Below are 19588 nucleotides of genomic sequence, written 5' to 3'. Positions count from 1 at the left end.
CTCATAAACTCTTCTAAGCACCTCCTCTCTTTTTATATTTTCCCTGTTATAGGTAAATCTTCATCTTATAGTCCTGAAATTTCATAGAGACAGATCCCTGTCTTTTTTACTTCCAGTCCTGTTTTTCTCCAGGTCAGAACATTCTGGAAACAAATACCATCTCATACCACATGATAATAAATCAAATTCCTGTATCTTTAACATTTAGCCAGCACCTGCTCTCATCACTTCTGTTTCAGTCTGGTCTATTCACAAGAGCTTTAATTTTATCATAGCATTTATACATTTCAGAGATTTAAACAACGCGTTATCTATCAGGAAGTGACCATAGTAAATATTCTCCCATGAAACCACATTCTCCGATCTGAAATACGCAGAGCTGGTTTTATTCCAGAGAGATCTAGGACTAAATGAGTTATACTATAAGACTGGTTTAAAGATGAACTTGATACTGATTTCCCAATGTGTAATACTTCTAAAAGACTGAAAATGGGAATAGATGCTCCACTTACCTGCAGGAGGGCCTTCCTCCCATCCTTCTGCCCTCTTAATTCGATTTGCTGTGAATCCTAAGCAGATATTGACCCCAACAGCAAAAGTGAACAGGGATATTACCTAAGGGAATAAAGAGATAAAACTGACAACATCGCCAGCTAAATCAACTTGCAGGAAGGCAATGCAAAGGACTTCAACATCACCACCCAACCCCACAACTTCCCCCACACACCCTACAGTGCTGTCTTCATTTAAAAACAAAAAGAAAAATTCAGTCAGGAAGTGACTCTGAAGGTCAAGGCTTTCCCCTGTCACCCTGTCAGTGTCCTACCTGATACAGATGGAATGAGTTCCTCCTGGACATGGCAGCGGGTTCTTGGAAAGCCTTTTGCAGTGTGTTCTGTTTGCCTACACTGAATGCACTGCTTTTTGGGGCTCTGAGTTCAGTGTATTAACTACAAGTAATCCCACCTGGGAGGTTGACAGGCTCCTCTGATTTGTCCAAAGCTTGATTTCATCACAGTTTGTTCACGAATCGCAGCTCTGAGCCGAAGAAGCTTGAAACATCACTCTCCTTCTCTCCACCCCCCATCGGTCCCTCCCCTGACACACAGATACTTTCATGTGGTTCCCTCTGGTAACATAAGGGTTTCTTATGTCGCTGTAGCCAATAACACTGCATGTTCATTTTCCTTCCCTCCTGAAAAGATGGTTTTAAAAAAGAAACCAAATGCATTTTATCCGATCAAAATGAAGCAGAGCCATAAAAGGGTTTCTACCGGCTCTTAGCTTTTAAGGTTTACAATGTAGTTATTCAATGGAGTCAACCTCATGACTTTTTCTTTTTAAACGAGGAAAGTTTTGTAATTTATAAAGCTAATAACTTTCCCTGCTTTGCCCATTTGTTTATTTTTCTGGCAGTTTAAACGGCCCAGTCCCTTTTGCTCCATTCTCAGCTCCTCCTGACTCCTCAAATATTTCTCACGATGAAATCTCTAGAGATTGTAACTAAACATAAGAGATAGCATTATGTTTCCCCACGTTGTTGTTAGCGTTTGGAGAAGTAACTTTTATCAAAATACTGGGAATGCCAGCTAAGCAGCATGAAGTTCTTCTGCCCTGTGAGGAGGGGCAAAATAACTTCAGGTCTCTCTGCCTCTTCCTGCAGCAGAACCTGTCCGCTTGGGTTTGGGGAGGGGCGGTGGGGGTGGGAGTGGGGGGTGGGAGTGGGGAGTGGGAGGGTAGCAACGGTGAGAGGGGGAGCTTTATTAGTAATTGAATCAAGGAAGGAAATCTCAATGGCAGCAAGAATTCAGCTTTAAAGAATTGTTGCCCTAGGTTTCTCCCAGATAAATTATCATCTTGCCACCAGACACAGTGTCCTTCGCTGCTATTGTGAGTGTTAAAGTCTCTACTGAGCTCCTTGGCAATCAAGAGACTCTAAAAAGACATCAAGTCTTCAAAAGCTGAAAGTTCTCTAAGTACTGTACACTTGTAGGATTCAAATGAGGGAGGAAAGCTTATCTTGGGTTTCTCTCTGGCCAGGCCTGGTGACCATGGTTCTTGCACAGAGCATATGTGTATACATAAACAAATACGGCGCTTACCACGCAACAAATTACTAAGGAAGCAGTGGCTCAACTCAAACAAAACCTGATAGCACAAAGCAAGAACTTGTTTACAGTGGATTGCACAGTAGGCCTGGGTTTCATTAGATATTCTAGAATTTAGTAACAGCTAATTGAGTAAAAGGAAACACAGTGCCAAACCTTTAGCTGCCTTTCTAAAATCCTTTTCATTTTGCACACTTGCGGAGCAGGCAGGCTTACGCATTTTCCTATAGAAGTCTCTTGCTTTCGTCTGTGTGCCTGCCATACTGAAATGATTTGGGGTCCAGCACTTAGCAAGGCTTATGAAAGATGTTAACCCCACGTAAGATTTTTCTACCCTTTATATTCAATTTCAAGATGCAGGCCTGCTTTTACAGAGGAAAGCTATAAAGTCAAAAGGAAAATATCAAGGCAATCCTGTGATTGTGTTGCATGCCATGGGGTTCCAAATGTCCCCCTTAAACCTGCCTCCCCAGCTCTCCAAACTCCCAGCCCTTGCTGAAGCCCAACAGCTTTGGAATCTGATATTTGATGGTAGAAACCCAGCTGGAGGACAATGAAGGCTCCACTTAAAAAAAAAATTAGACTCAGAAGCTAAACATCATCTATTAATTTTTTTTGAAGTGCAGAGTAGCTGTTCAGGGAGAGAAAGTTGTAAGTGTAATAGGCAAGTTGATCCATAATTGGCTTCTGCACAACACTTGTTACCGATTATCTAAGAGGATTGAGCTCAGCCACTATTTCTGTTAAGCGTTCTGCCAAAGAACTTTATCTTCTACCAGTTAATTGTGCATACAGAAAACGCACGCACGCACACACACACACACACACACACACACACACACACACACACACACCTAACCACATTTAAACAGAATTTTACTTAAAGACATCATTATAAATTAACTGTCAGGAGGATGAGCAAAGTCCCCACCTTGAGCATCAAATCAACCACAAAATAAAACTACCCCTCATTATCCAAAATTGAGAAAACCAAAAAGCCTGATAACGCAAACCATATTCCTAGAAACTCAACTAAAATGACCGAAATATAGTCCAAAACCTTCCACAATAAAACCAAATTAAAAGTTCACCTGCTTTGGTATGTAAGATTTGGGTATAAGGTCACCCGTGGTTGGGTCAGTAAACAAAAAAGCATATGAGAAAGACTAAAATTAACTTTCAGCTTGGTTTATTAATCCAGCCATATTTCAGAGAACACTGCCCCCTGGCAGAAAAAAACCCAAACAAAACTTAGAACATTCTCAGGCCCTAAAAATCATTCTTTGGTTCTCAAGCTTTATTGGGCACAAGAATAACCCTGAGAGCTTGTTTAAAATGTTGATGCTTATGGCCTAAACCCCAAGATTCTGACTCATTAGCTCCAGGAGAGGGGAGGAGAAGGGGGGAGCTTAGGAGCCAGACAAAAACTAAAACAATAGGCTATTCTGATGCAAGTAATGTAAGGACCACATTGAGAGCAGCAGAGCATCGGAATAAATTACCCTGAATCAATTAATTTATGCCCTGAATGTTGACTTGCTTGGCCTAATTCATAATGCAACTTTAATATATCATTAATAGTACTCACTACTAATTGGACATTAAAGTTTAGGTCTCTTAATGACAAACCATAGCTGTTCCTCCAAGAGGATCATCTCCAAACTGTAGGCAGCAGAACAGTATTTTATTTACTTTGCTGGTGGTATGAAGCAGCAGTGTGTGTGTTGCTTAATTGCAATACAGTAGTTGCATTTATACAAATGCACAGTCCATCTTTTCATGAAATGGTTCTGTGAATCCTTGTTCCCAAGACCTGATTAAGGTAAGAGGGCTTGAGGTGAGGTTCAAAAGGTCTGTAATTGAGGGTTGTCATTCTTACCTCCTGCAGGAATTATGAAGTTTTCATGAAGAGATTCAAAATTTATCAATATCCAGTTTCTCATTGTGCAGAATTAACTGAAATCATGGTGCTTTGACTTGACTTCGCTCAATTACCAGAATACTTCTAAGACTAGGATGTTAGATCATCGCCAACATCTGATTTTCAGGAGTGTCACTTAGCAGCCACTATAGCACATATACCAGGAAAGTAAGAAAACAGCACTCAGTGTATTCTTCCTATTTTTTTTTTTGGTGGGGGGGGGGGGCAAACCTGTGGCATGCAGAAGTTCCAGGGCCAGGGATGGACCCTGCACCAAAGCAGTGACAACACCAAATTCTTAATCCACTAGGCCACCAGGGAACTCTTCTCCCTATCTTATTTTAAAACTCTTTAAGTCATGTTTTTTAACTCTACTGTGGTGGAGGACTATTAGAAAATTCAGAATAAAAACCAGACAACAGTCTCTGCAAAAGGAATCTGTTAATCCAAATGGAGCAAAAAAAAAAAAAAAATCATGACAGCTAACAAAAAAACAAGCCAGGACTGCCTATGTGTATTAAGTAGACACCACTTAAGAGTTTAAACCACAGAGACAAAGTTTTATGGGTAATCTATGGTCCCAGGGGTGTTCTCTGGAGGAGAAATAGCCTAGGCAAATGCAAACAGGACTTGTGCTATTAGTTATTAACACAATCGAAAGCTGAAATCGACACTGTCACATCTTTCAATGACTTCAATTTATATCATAAATTTCTATGCATTACATTTACTCCCAATGGAATCTAGGTATGAGCCCCTGCACCAGAATAATCTCTAAGAATATTCATTCATTGCACAAATGTTCATTAGCTCCTACTGTCTACCAAGCACTCTTCTGGGCACTAGTATGATACCAAGAGCTGAATCAAACATAGTCCCCTGCCCTTCATATCAATCAAATAGACACAGACATAAATATAACATTGCAGGATGGAGGTCAGTGATACTATGAGAACATATAATTCAGGTCTGATGTGGTCAAGAGGGTCGTGGAAGACTTTGGGACATGTCAGATGAGCTGTGATATGAAGGATAGATGGGAGTATTTAGATAAGACAGGAGGAAAGGATTCTGGGCAGAGGGAACAGGATGTGTGGAGGTTCTGTGAAGAGTGGAGGCACAGTGCATCCACTAGACAAGATGACAGCCCACTTGACTAATGCAGGGAGAGTAAAAAAGAGTGTGGAGCAGAATTCCTGTTGTGGCTCAGTGGGTTAAGAATTGGTCAGGTATCCATGAGGATGTGGGTTCAATCCTTGGCCTCACTCAGTGGGTTAAGGATCTGGTGTGGCCAAAAGCAACTGCGTAGGTCACGGATACGCCCCTGATCTGGTGATGCTGTGCTGTGGCATAGGCCAGCAGCTCTGAATCTACCTCTAGCCTGGGAACTTCCATGTGCCACAGGTGCAACCCTAAAAAGAAATCAAAGAAAAAAGAATTAAAAGAGTATGGAGTGAAATAAGACTGAAGAGATTCGTGGAGGTCAGCTCACATGGGGCTCATCGGTCATGTAGGTGGTATTGTCTTTATCCTAAAAGCTTCAGAAAGCCTTAAAGGGCTTAAGTCAGTGGAAGTTTAATTAGATATGAAGCATTAATCTCTGAACAGTGTGGCTATGAATTGGAGGGAGTCAGGAATGGATACAGCTGATTTGTTTGAAAATAATGGTGTTAATACAGACAAAAGACAGTGAGTGATATTTCGCACCAAAAAAAAAATATATATATATATACATATATATATATATGGTGCTAGCAGAGAGAGAAAAACTGGGAGAGTTAGGAAAAAGACTTGCTAATGCATTGGGTACGGAGGTTGAGGGGCAGCAAGGTGTTAAATTTGATTCCTGAGTTAATAGTTAACAATCATGATGCCCAAATACATATGCAGTAAAGACACTTCTTAAGTACTCATAGGATTATAAGAAAGATGTAGAGATATGTATCCATTTGCTAACATGCTAGAATTAAATAGTTAAAGTAAGGGATCTTGCTAATGGTTTTAAAACATGTGTCAGTTGTTTTTAAAAATCTTCTAAGGCAGTTGATTTAAAGTAAAGTTATAGTAGACTTGAAACACTTGAAAACACATTTCTTCATAATTGAGGTTTAAGAAGAATTACCTCCAGGAAATAACTCAGCTTTGTTCTTAACTCGAGCTTATAATAAAACATTTTTAAACTCAAACTCAATTTGTCTTTTTTTTTTTTTTTTTTTTTTTTTTTTTTTGGCTACCCTGAAACGTTCATGTAAAAGTCCAGGAGAATGAGAGAGGTTTGAATCTACTTTGCCATGTGGACTGTGAAGCATCTGAACACAAATGGGTGGATGTGTGATTTTAGTTTTACTAAAAGTCTCAACATAAGGTTGAAAACTCTCACTCTTTACCCTCCAGTCTCACATAAGCGGGCTGAGAAGCTATTGCCAACTCCACTTACAGATGAAGAAATGGGAGTTCTGAGGGCACATGACATCTCGAGATGGTGAATAGGGGATTGTGCCATGTCTAGAAACCAAGCCTCCTAAGCCAGTTAGGTCCTTGTTCCACTAGTGATGTCTACTAGGCTACACGAGGGCCTTAACTCGACACGCTACCTAAAAAAGCAACCCCCCACCCCAACCTCTGTTCATTGAAACCTCAAACCCACTGGTTCTACTGCAATCTTTCATCTCTGGCTTCTCATCAGACACCGTGTCTACAGATTCTTGTTCTTCATGACAACTATTACATCCTTTCTGAGAGCTGGCCAAGTGCCATTAGCACCTAAAGTAGCCTCCTGTGTGATTACTTTGAGATTCGTCTCTTGATCTTCATTCTTCTGGACACACCTGGGAAGTCTGTCTCATAACTGTCTTCCTGTTGGCACTCTCTGCCCCCTTCAAACACCGTTTCACTGAGGTTGCTCTTGGCCCATCTGTAACAATCATTCTTGCTCCTTCCCCAGAGAGCCCTGCATAAAATACAAGCAAATCTGATGATTACCCCCTCACCAAACTTAAAGACTTCCAGTAGTTTCCTCTCACAGCAGTTCTCAAAGTGTGATTCCCAGCAGGGTCAGAATTATCTGGAAACTTGTTAGAAATGTAAATCCTTGGCTCCTACCCCAGACACTCATGGATACAGCCCAGAATCTGTTTTAATAACCCCATCAGGTGATTCTGCTGCTAACCACTGACCTCGAGGATGAAATCCAAAGTGCTTAGCTGGGTGCGTAGGACTCTAAATCCAAAATTAAGCTCCCAGGATTGAGATCCCAGCTCTACCACTGTTTAACTGTGAGACCTTACATGACCCTTAGGCAAATTACTTCTCCATCCTAAGACTCAGTTTTCTCAACTGTATGTAGCTCATAGGATTCTTAAGAGCATTACATGAAATAATCCATGTAAATTTCCTAGCACAATGCCTGGCCCAGAAGGATGCTTAATGAAATGGTAAGTTCTCTTAATTAGAGAACAGTTTGCTATTCCTTGATTAAGCTGTGATTTCTCACACCTTCATTCTTTAATATACCCTGTTGCTTTGGCCGAGAATGCTCTTCTCCATCTAGTCTCCCTGGCAAACTCCAGTGTAGTAGTGAAGATTCAGGCCAGGTGTCAGGCATCTGTGCAGCACCCCCAATTTTGCCTTTTACGTACAGAACACTGGGCCTCCCCTGTCGTCTATAATCTCTTTTTAGGCACCTCTATCCCTTGCAGTCTCTTCAAATGCAGGGACCAGTCATCCTCACACTTCACAGAGCTTTGCATTTTTGTCCATCTGTACAATGGACAGATAATAAATGTCGAATGAAGGACTCGGCCTCAAGAAATTTAAATTGGAACTGGAATTGAACTTGAATTCTTGCTCTCTTAGTAACTAACTGTGTCACTTTAAGCCCATGTTTATTCATCTGTAAAGCAGGATAATTGGGCTAATTCAGTGGTTTGAAACGCTTTTTTAAGCATTAAAACCTATTTTCAAATAAAATCTCAAAATGGATACCAACATCTAAATTTGGAGCAGCGCTAGTGGGAGTGGGAAGCCAGCATCCCATCTAAGCAGCCACCTCCCTTCTCCTTATGGCACTTTCTCAGAAATGTGGAAATTCAAGGAGTGCAACTTGTAACACAAACACACAAAAATAATCAACAACTAAGGTAACTCCAACTACTTAAATGCTGTTCTAAACCCTGCCCTTTGTTGTAGTATTTGTGGACCTACACACACACCAAAATCTGGTCCAAATTGTGCCCAGAGCAGATCTTTCATTGATGAGTGACGGAAATTCCCTTCAATCTCTTCTACCAAGAAGTTCAAGCTAATTTCCACACTTCTCATGCTGTTGTTCAGACCTGCTCCTCTTTCCACTGTGCTCATCCAAATCTTAGTCCATCCATAGTCTTCCTCAAGGTTCAATGTCTTCATAAGAAACCTACCCATAACTGCGGTACTCACTGTACTATCCTCAATTCAAGAACCTGCAGCTCCTACCCAAGACATATATATATATTTTGGTCACACCTGCGGCATATGAAAGTTCCTGAGCCAGGGATCGAACTTGTACCACAGCAGCGACTCATGCTACTGCAGCAACAATGCCAGATATTTAACCCACTGTGCCACAAGAGAACTTCTATCTCTTGTTTCTTTAGTGTTCCCTGCTTTATTTAAGTAGTTCTTGTCTCAGCAATAAGAATATACATTTCCAGAGAGTTGGGGAAAGAAACAACACAATATAGAGACTAAGAGTGTGGGTAGCCTGGCTCTGCCACTTGGGAGTATAAGACTGTGCTTACCTTCTCTAAAACCTTCTTGTTATTTTCTTTGAACACAAATTATAATAGTTCTTATCACATAGATTTGACATGAAGACTAAATAATATAATGCATGTTAAGCAAGTAGCTCAGAACTTCAACATAGAAAATATACAAATACTAGCCATTATTAAACCTAGGAGGATAAAGGCTGCATTATCTGCTCTCATGTTCTCAGTAGTCAGCAAAGTGCTGGGCACGTAATAGGTGCTTAGTGGTGATTCGGGAGAATCCTAGAATCCTATAGCTTAAAGTTAGAAATGTTATGTACCACTTTTTTTTTTTTACATTCTCTCTAACCTTGAGAGAAAATGAGCATCACTTATTTGGCAAAGGGTGCAGTGACTTTAGAGACAGCTCTGAAGGCACAAGTTTCAAATACAATAAAAAAAAAAAAGAAAAGCCTCTCTTTTTGGATTGGAAAACCCCCAAAATTTGAGCTTCCACTTAAGAAATTTGTTTGAACTCAAACCCAAAAGGAAGTTTGTGCTCGCAACTGGAATGGCATCATCACATGCCTAGCAGCACAATGGTACCCTCTCAGGGAGGAAGCAAAACTACCATTTCTGTGATTCCCCTTGAAATCATATAACAACTAGTGACATTCAGCAAAGGAAGACTAAAAAGAAACTTCCTCTGCCTGATAAAAGACTTCTTTGAAAAACTCCAAGCTAGCATCATACTTAATAGTGAAAAACTGAATTCTTTCCCCCTAAGATCAAGAACAAGACAAGGATGTCTTCTCTCACCACTTCTACTCCATGGTGAGCTTCTAGCCAGAGCAATTAGGCAAGAAAAACAAATCAAGGCCTATACATCGGAAAAGAAAAAATCAAACTATCTCTATTCCCAAATGACATGAACTTGTATAGAGAAAATCCTAATTAATCTACTTAAAAAGTATTAGAACTAATAAATGAATTCGGGAAGATGGCATGATACAAGCTAAATACAAAAAGGTCAGTTGTATTTTTGGACGCTAGCAATGGGCAAGCTAAAATGAAATTAAGGGAGCCATTGCATTTTCAATAGTATTAAAACATCTAAAATGCTTAGCAATTAATTTAATAAAAGAAGTATGAGACTTATACACTGAAAACTAGACAGCGTAATTGAAATATAAAGATCTAAATAAACAGGAAAACAATCACGTTCATAAATTGGAAAACATTATTGTCAAGATGGCAAGAAAGTGAAAAGATGGTCTACAGAGTGGGAAAAAACTGCAAATCATATATCTGATAAAAACATATAAAGAACTCTTACAACTCAGCAATAAAAAGACACAAAACCAGTTTTTTTTCAATGTTCAGAGGAATAGAATAGACATTTCTAGAAAGAAGATATATAAATGGAAAATAAGAACAGGAAAAGATGCTCAATATCATTAGTCATTTGGGAAATGCAAATCAAAACTACACTGAGGAGTTCCCATCATGACTCAGTGGTTAGCGAATCCAACTAGGAACCATGAAGTTGCAGGTTTGATCCCTGGCCTTGCTCAGTGGGGTGAGGATCCAGCATTGCAGTGAGCTGTGGTGTAGGTCGCAGACGTGGCTCGGATCCTGATTTGCTATGGCTCTGGAGTAGGCCAGCAGCTACAGCTCTGATTAGAGCCCTAGCCTGGGAACCTCCATATGCCGCGGGTGCAGCCCTGGAAAAGACAAAAAAACAACAACGACAAAAAAAAAAAAAAAACTCTACGATGAAACATGTATTACTTATACCCACTGGGATGGCTAAATTTTAAAAGACAGAAGATAACAAGTGTTAGGAAGGATATGTAAGGATTGGAACCCTCATACACAATTGATAGGTTTATAAAATGATGCACCTTCTTTGGAAAACAGTTTGGCAGGTTCTCAAAGTGTTAAAAGTAGAGTTATCATACGACACAGCCATTCCACTTCTAAGTATATACCCAGGAGAACTGAAAACATATGTCCACACATTACCTTGTACACAAATGTTCATAGCAGAATTATCAACTGATGAGTGGATAAGCAAAATTCGGCATATCCATACAATAAAATGTTATTCAGCTCTGAAGAGGAATGAAGTCCTAATACAGGCTAAAACATGAATGAATCTTAAAAACGTCATGCTAAGGGGAAAAAGCCGGACACAAAGGCCACATGTTGTATGATTTCACTTCACAAACTACCCAGAATAGGTAAATCCATAGAAAAAGAAATTCGATTAGTAGTTGTCAGGTGATGTTGAAATGGCTGCTCTTGGACATGAAGTTTTGTTCTAGAGTGATGAAAATGTTCCAAAATTACATCGTGGTGGTGTTTGCACATCTCTGTGAGTGTATTAAAAACCACTGAAATGTTCAGTTTAAAAGGATGGATTTTATGGTTTATAAATTATATCTCCAAAAATGCTGCTTAAAAAAGGGGGAGAGCTAGTGAGATTATTCCTGCAGTGAAGCAAATTCCAAAGTATCTGGACCCACAGAAAAGGAACATTAATCCTGATCTGCAGCTCAAGTCAGCGCCTTCAGAGTCACCTCATTTACCCTCCAAACCTGATAATTAACAGGAAAACTGGAGCATTTGAGTTGTGGTGTGGACCTATTTTAATCAGCCCCTATGTGTGAAGAAACCCTCTACTTTCCTAAATATAGGAGGATTTCCTGGGACTCTTTCAGAGAACTTCAGGGTCCCTGCCATTCTGCTTCATCAGCTTCCTGCTTCATTTTACATTCAAATAAAATAGCCTAAGAAGAGAATGATAGCATCGTAGCCCCATCATTTCACCTACAGACCTCAGGGGGGTTGAATCTTAATGGCAACAAACTGTAAGCAGAGTCTGTGGGACAATTGTGGGAATTTAAGAACAATGGCTTGAAACAACATGGATGGACCTTAAGAGTATCATGCTAAGTGAAAAAAGTCGGACAGAGAAAGACAAATACTGTATGACCTCACTTATAGGAAGAGTATTAAAAAAAAACAACAAAACAAAACCAACAAAAGCAGGCTCTAGATACAAAGAACAGATGGGTAGTTTCCAGAGGTAGGGCTTGGGGTGGGAAAAACAGGAGAAGGCAGTCAAAAGGTACAAGCTTTCAGTTATAAAATAAATATGTCAAGAGGATGTAAAGTACAGCATGGCAACTGTAGTTAATAATACTGTGTTGCATATTTGAAAGTTGCTAAGAGACTAGATCTTTAAAGTTTACATTATAAGAAAAATAATTTTGTGTTTGGTGTTGGTATCTTAACTAGAGTTATTGTGGTGATCATTTCTGAATATATACAAATATCAAATCATTATGTTACACACTTGAAATTACATGTTGATTATACCTCATTTCAAAAGAAGAAGAATGCCTTGATTTGAAGAACATTTCTCAAAAAAAAAAAAAAAGGCAGGAGTTCCCGTTGTGGCTCAGGAGGTGAAGAACCCTACACTAGTATCCATTAGGATGGTGGGTTCAATTCTTGGCCTCACTCAGTGGGTTAAGGATCCAGCGTTGCTGCAAGGCTGCAGCATATGTCAAGGATGCAGCTTGGACCCTGTGTTGCTGTGGCTGTCAGCTGTAGCTCAGATTCAACCCCTAGCCTGGGAATTTCCATATGCCATAGGTTTGGCCCCCCAGAAAAGAAAAGAGAAAGAAAAAATTAAATCAAAAAACAGTTTTAAGTTAGAATCAAGGGTTGCTCACTCTTCCCACTTTGCAATCAATGAAACCGAAAGGCTGCTTATAGGCTAGGTGACAGAACTAAAGTAGCTCTGGTTGTGAGATCAGGGCAGTTCAAGGAAAAGGGAAAAGCAAGTATGCATTAGTGGTATGGTACTATTCCTGGCATGGAGCAGATTCTCCATAAGTGGTAGCTAGTATTTAGTAAGTGCCTACTCTTTGCCAGGCAACATAACTAGAGCCATTTACATATATTGCCTTATTTAACTTTCATAAAACCCTTCACTATATTATCATTGTCAAAATATGAGAAAACAAGCTCAAATATAGCAGGCAACTTGTCCAAATTCAAGAACATATTAAACGGAAGAGTCCTCTTTTCTCCATGATTTCCCAATGAGGATTGCAAAACTGGCAAGATTAAAGAAATGGGAATTTCAACTATTTTCTAGAAGAAAAATTAGTCTTATAAAAATAGAAAATCTGATAAACATTTGATATGTCTTGATATTTGATATTGTTTCCTAGTTCAGAACATATCAGAAGCCACAGATTAACCTCTATCCTAGACTTACCCTGTTCTGATCCAAAAAAAGAATCAATTGGTAATGAGGGAGAGATCAGAACCGTGAGCATCTTAGCCATGTCATTTCAAAGTTGCTAAGAGACAAGAGAGGATGCAGGTCATTGTCAGACAAATGGCTCTAAACTTCGGCAGGTGAGAGTTTTACAAATTCATATAATGTTGATACAATACAGATTTAGTAAGAACTCACTACAATATAAGCTAATGCTTAGTGAAATCTTAATCTGTGCCAAGTACTACTTAATATCAGGAATATTGAGATTAAAAAATCTGTTTTAGTTGGAAGAACTGGAAGTCAGCTATTTATTATTAAACAGTCTGGCAAGTTCTATCATAGAGGTATGCAATGGTTATGTGTGGAAGATACTGCGATTGGCTCTCTCAATCTACTCCACCCCATTTCCAGGGAGCCCTCCTGCACTGCAGGGGTTTTGTAGGATGAGTTATAGATGGTTTATAGACTCTGCCAGTTACACTGCTGAGACTGTCTTTATGCATATAAAATCTGGACAGCAGAATTAAGACAGAGTCCGTTAGAGTTCCCACTGTGGCTCAATGGTAATGAACCCCACTAGTATCCATGAGGACTTGGGTTCGATCCCTGGCCTCACTCAGTGGGTTAAGGATCTGCGTTGCTATGAGCCGTAGTGTAGGTCTCAGATGGGGCTCAGATCCCACCTTGCTGTGCCTGCAGCATAGGTCTGCAGCTGAAGCTTCAATTTGACCCCTAGCCTGGGAACTTCCATATGCCTCAGGTGTGGCCCTAAAAAAGCAAAAGGAAGAAAGACAGACACTCAGACAGGGTCTATCTTCTAGCCCCTATTAGCTGTGTTTAGCTGTGCAGACATGATCATGGAAATGGAAGGTCTTCTGAAACATTATTTCAGTGCCCATCCTCCAGCTTTCTAGGCACTGGGAGACACTTATGGGAGTGACAGAGATGGTAGCTTCCTGATCCCTGATTCATGGATATGGGGTATGTTCTTGAACACAATATTCCGGTGACAACTATCTGCTATGTACTATGTACCATGGACTGAATCAAAATTCAAAAATATCTTGACAGGTTGAAGTCCAGAGTTTTTTTTTAACTATTTAAAAATAGCCAGATCAATCTGTCTGGGATGATGTTCTTGAAATATAACACAACATTCAGCCATACAACTTCACACTAGGAGAGACCAGAATGGAAAAATAATTCTTGTAGAAGAAAGCTGGGAGTTTGCGTTAACCTGCAAGTTCTATGGGAGCCCATGCCCGACTCCAATTCTAAATGTCCTCATTTTACCTTAGGCTCCTTCAGTAAACAATTACCACCTAGATCCTGGAGGGAAAAGTTCAACTGAGCCTGGCACTGCCTGGACTTCATCTGGATCCTTTTCACTTCTGGATGTCTCACTTAAGTCAGTCACTAAAAAACAAGACAGCCTTGAGAGAGGCATGACCAAGAAGACAAGGAGTCCCTATTACCCAATCCATTTATGAGTTCACTCATCCATTTGTTTATTTATTCAACAGACTTTTATTGAGCACTTAGTACATATCTGGCACTGGAAGTGCAAAATGAATGAAACAAAGCCTCTGCCCTGTGGCTCTCACGTTCTAGTGAAAGAAGAAATATATGTCAGGTAAAATATAAATGATAAGGAAAACAAAGCAGAGCTGAGAACAGAGAGTAATGGGAGGAGCTATTTCCAGCTGGGTGATAACAAAGATCTCTCTGGAGAGACGACATCTGAACAAAAATCCAGATAGAGTGAGGGAAGAACCAAGTGCTTCTCAGAAGGAACAGCAAATGGGAAGACCCCGAGGTAGGAACAGCCCTCGGTGTTCAGGAAGGCCAGTGTGGTTGGAATGGAGTGAGAGGTGGGGGAGTAATTGCAGATGATGTCAAAGCGGCGATCACGTGCTGGTTGACGTGGGACCACCCAGGGCACAGGTCTTCCTTCATGTTTCATTTTGAGTGTGATGAGAAACTACTGGGGGCATGTGAAGGAGTGACATGGTCCAATTTCTGTTTCAAAAGGCTCACTCTGACTAGTGTTAAGAGTATGGCTATTTAAAGGGCTCTCCTTGTGGCCAGTGGTTGAGGAACATGTGACTGTGCATCCTGGGTGCCCTGCATGGATGATGGGAGAAAGAGGGTTTGACTGTCTTTCTCAGATATTTTGAAGCGTATTATACTTCCCTGAGCAAAACTAAAAGTTACAAAGAAGCATGGTTCATCTCATAATAAAATTAAATTTCTAATAAGCAGTGCTGCCACAGCTCTGGTGTAAAAAACAAACTCATGGGAGTTCCTGCCATGGCACAGCAGAAACGAATCTGACGAGTATCCATGAGGATTCGGGTTCGATCCCTGGCCTCGTTCAGTGCATTAAGGATCCAGCATTGCCGTGAGTTATGGCGTAGGTCACAGGTGCAGCTCAGATCCCACATTCCTGTGCCTGTGGTGTAGGCCAGCAGCTGCAACTTCGATTCAGCCCGTAGCCTGGGAACCTCCATATGCCACGGGTGTGGCCCTAAAAGGCAAAAAAATTAAATTAAATTAAATTAAATTAATAAATAAATAACAAACTCATGGTTACTATTCAAGAAAAGGTTGATCTTATAAAGTATCTAAATTCAAAGGAAGACTGGCTCTATTAAGGTCCTTTCCAACTCTAGGCATCTATTATTTTCCTCTCTTATTAAAACTCTCTAAGGTAGCAGAGTTCTCTCTCTCTCTGTAATGATCAGCAAAGAGCTACTCAAATAAAATAACCAGACTTTGGTTCTCTTTTTCATGGATAAATCAAAAGGAAAAGTAAGGATCTTTATATACACCTTGTTCTTATTGCTTCGTATCCTGAAGAAAACATACATATAGATATAGATAGGTACAGAGAGATATATAATTGGCATGTGCAATTTCACTTATGCCAGCTAAAGGGAACACTGTCAGGAATAGGCTAAGAAAAGAAGGAACACCTTTCACAAAATCAATTGAAGGACTTAAGCAAGAAATGAAGCACTCTACTTCTGGATGGATCTAGAAGACATGCATAAGAAAAGCTGACCTTATATTGCCTTTCCCAGACTTATAGGTCTCTTACAATCCTCTGTAAACAGACAGCCACTGCAAAGTTGAAATCCAATAACCTCAGCTCGCCACTAGAGTATTATGCAAGAGAATGCAGAAGTTCTGGACCTTCCGTTGTCCCGCTAAGCTTCTGTGGCTCTTGTGAGAGATGTTATACAACTTGTTAATCACGAAAATCCTGGGCTCTCAGGCTTGATTAGAGTCATGACTCAGATGCTTGCTAGCTGTGTGGCCTTGACTGAATTAGAAAACCTCTAGACCTCCATTTCCTCATAAGTAAAATGGGGAGATTCCCAGTACCTTCCTCGTACGGTTGTTTCAGGGATTAAGCAAAAAAAAATCTGTGTAGTGTTGTTGATAACAACAGCTACCATCCGCTGAGCACCTAGAATGTGCCAGACATTGTTCAGGAATGATCTCCCTGAATTCTCTCAGTCATGCAAAGTACATATTGGTTTCCCTTTTTAACAGAGGCTCACAGAAGTTTAAGTAATTTGCCCAGGTTCATTTAAGTTCATTCAAACTCAGGTCTGCCTAACCAGAGCCCAGCTTCTCAATACTGCTTTCTATAGTCTGCTATGCTATATTTTGTTTTATTGCCTTTCAGAGAAATTCCTCAAATATCACACTTGAAAGGCAGTTGAGGATTTTTTTGTTTTTCCCTAGTGCCTTCAACAGTTCGGAGGCAGAACAGATGTTGTAAAGAACAGTTTCTCACTTCGGCACCAACTAGAAGTTGGGGCCAAGATATGAACATGCTCCTCTTATGTCATATGACCAGCACAGCTGCTTTTGCGTGCCTTCTAGGTTTGGAGCTGGGTAAACCTTGGTCAGACACTCATCGCTTATGGCTTCATGTGACAAAATATTTTGCCAAAGATGTTATTTTATCCTTTTCCCCAGCCTTTTCTCCCTTTCTGTAGTTGTTCCCCCTTCTTCCTGAGAATTGATAACAACTCTGAAACTCTCTATTTCTGCAGTTAATCTCATGTGACCTTACTATTGACAATGACCTGGTTGTTTCTGACAACTGCAGCACAGATGATGAGTTGCCAGTGCTAAGAACAAAGATCACTGCCTGACGGAGCCAGGAGCAATCTTCCTCTATTGGTTCCTGTCCTGGCACACACCGTATTCTGACCCTTACTGATATGACACTAAGCATATCAGTGCCCGTAAGCTGGGAGCCTAACGTTTGCTTAATATTTAACCTAGGATTTAGCATTTATTCACTTGCTCATTCATCCATATACTTGGCAGATACTTTATTGAGAACATATTATGTTCCAGGCATTGTGTTTAGGCACAAACCCAGCAATTAACAAAAGAACCCAAATACTTGCTGGAACTTACGTTTTCTGGATGGAAGAGACATAAAATATACAAATATCAATGAGGATAAGAGCCATGAATAAAGATTTTTTAAAAGGGTGGTAAAAGCAATGAGAGAATGCAGTTAGCTCGTGAACCGCATAATGCCCTTAGAATTATCCTATTCTACAGATGAAGAGTTTGAATAATTTGCCCAAAGTCATCCAGTGTTAGAACAGAATTTGCCATTTTCCAATAACAGTAACCGATACAGCAACAGCGATTAATATTTACCATCTATTAAGATAGTTATCAAATGGCACGAAGTAGTTACAGAATCCCACTTTATGAGTGAAGAAACCAAGACTCAGAAAGATGCACTAATCTACTCAGGACCACATGGTAATGGTGGAGGAGGATTTAAATCCAGTCTGAATGGCTCCAAGTCCCTGATCTTTTCGCCACAACTTGCTATGTCAAAAATTCCTGATGCAACTGACAAGGGCTTAATCTCTAGAATATATAAACAACTTATACAACCCAACAGCAAAAAAACCAATCAATCAATGGAAAAATGGGCAAAAAACCTGAATAGACATTTCTCCAAAGAAGATATACAGATGGCCAACAAACACATGAAAAAATGCTCAACATCGCTGATTATAAGAGAAATGCAAATCAAAACTACCATGAGATATCACCTCACACCAGTCAGAATGGCCATCATTAATAAATCGACAAATAACAAGTGCTGGAGGGGCTGTGGAGAAAAGGGAACCCTCCTGCACTGTTGGTGGGAATGTAAACTGGTACAGCCACTATGGAGAACAGTCTGGAGATACCTTAGAAATCTATACATAGAACTTCCATATGACCCTGCAATCCCACTCTTGGGCATCTATCCGGACAAAACTCTACTTAAAAGAGGCACGTGCACCTGCATGTTCATTGCAGCACTATTGACAATAGCCAGGACATGGAAACAACCCAAATGTCCATCGACAGATGATTGGACTCGGAAGATGTGGTATATATACACAATGGAATACTACTCAGCCATAAAAAGGAATGACATAATGCCATTTGCAGCAACATGGATGGAACTAGAGAATCTCATACTGAGTGAAATGAGCCAGAAAGACAAAGGCAAATACCATATGATATCACTTATAACTGGAATCTAATATCCAGCACAAATGAACATCTCCTCAGAAAAGAAAATCATGGACTTGGAGAAGAGACTTGTGGCTGCCTGATGGGAGGAGGAGGGAGTGGGAGGGATCGGGAGCTTGGGCTTATCAGACACAACTTAGAATAGATTTATAAGGAGATCCTGCTGAAGAGCATTGAGAACTATGTCTAGATACTCATGTTGCAACAGAAGAAAGGGTAGGGGAAAAAACGTAATTGTAATGTATACATGTAAGGATAACCTGACCCCCTTGCTGTACAGTGGGAAAAAAAAAAAAAATTCCTCCTACTAAACTGAAAGTTCCTTGAGGACTGGGATTGCCTCTCCATCGTCTCCCGAAAGTTCCACAACATCTGGCATAGAAAGTGTTGTACTTTCTACATCTGGACCAGCCGCATTCTCCAGAGAGACAGAACTCTGAATCCCCAAGAAAGATGGCTGCCAATTCTAATGTCAGACCTGCTCAATCTCCCTTGGCAGTGGGTTGCAGTGTGTTAACTAGCAATATTACCTTTGAGCCCCAGAGTGTCTCATGGCATACGGCATTCACAAGGCAATGGCAACCTGCTAGCATCAGCCTAACCTCCCCCAAAATACCCACCTTCCCCCGGTGACTTATGACCTAGACAGACTTATTTGCCTTTTATTGGGCATGTGTTTGTCTAGGGATGAAAGGAATAAACAAGTGGGATGCACATGCCCTGCATTTTAATGAGGACCCGGATCCTTTGGAGCAAAGAGGCCATTGTGATGCATTTGAAGACCCTGTGGACTCTGGCTACATCACCCCAACTCAGGGCTAACAATGCTTTTCTCAACATTCCTCAGCGCTGGCACTCACAGCTGTGCTTTGCACTTGCATTCATATCACAGCTAATAACCCATAGTAAGTGATGCAGCGGGGTGAATGGCTGACTGATTTCTCTCCTTACTGTTTTATTG

General features: G+C 40.4%; 1 protein-coding gene across 16 annotated transcripts in view; it reads right to left on the bottom strand.

The window, feature by feature from the left end:
* Window positions 1-19588, bottom strand: part of ENPP2 (ectonucleotide pyrophosphatase/phosphodiesterase 2) — a 113520-nt gene that overhangs the window by 81661 nt on the left and 12271 nt on the right. For 8 of the 16 annotated variants that reach the window (XM_013996527.3, XM_003125510.6, XM_021088985.2 and 5 more), the window contains exons 1-2: window positions 827-919; window positions 513-615 (exon numbers count right to left, since the gene is read on the bottom strand). In XM_013996527.3, the coding sequence (XP_013851981.1) occupies window positions 513-615; window positions 827-859 (136 nt within the window). In that variant the 5' untranslated portion in view covers window positions 860-919. Of the gene's footprint in view, window positions 1-512; window positions 616-826; window positions 920-19588 lie in introns of those variants that run through there. The other 8 variants (XM_013996523.3, XM_013996525.3, XM_013996524.3 and 5 more) reach the window with 1 other exon arrangement.

Source organism: Sus scrofa, chromosome 4 (genome assembly GCF_054392235.1).
Source record: "Sus scrofa isolate SSC_HxYL_T2T_F1_AM1 chromosome 4, Sscrofa_HxYL_maternal_Yorkshire_Landrace_v2.0, whole genome shotgun sequence".
NCBI classification, from domain to species: domain Eukaryota; kingdom Metazoa; phylum Chordata; class Mammalia; order Artiodactyla; family Suidae; genus Sus; species Sus scrofa.
Note: the sequence above shows the minus strand (reverse complement) of the source record. Positions and strands in the feature narration are given on the sequence as shown.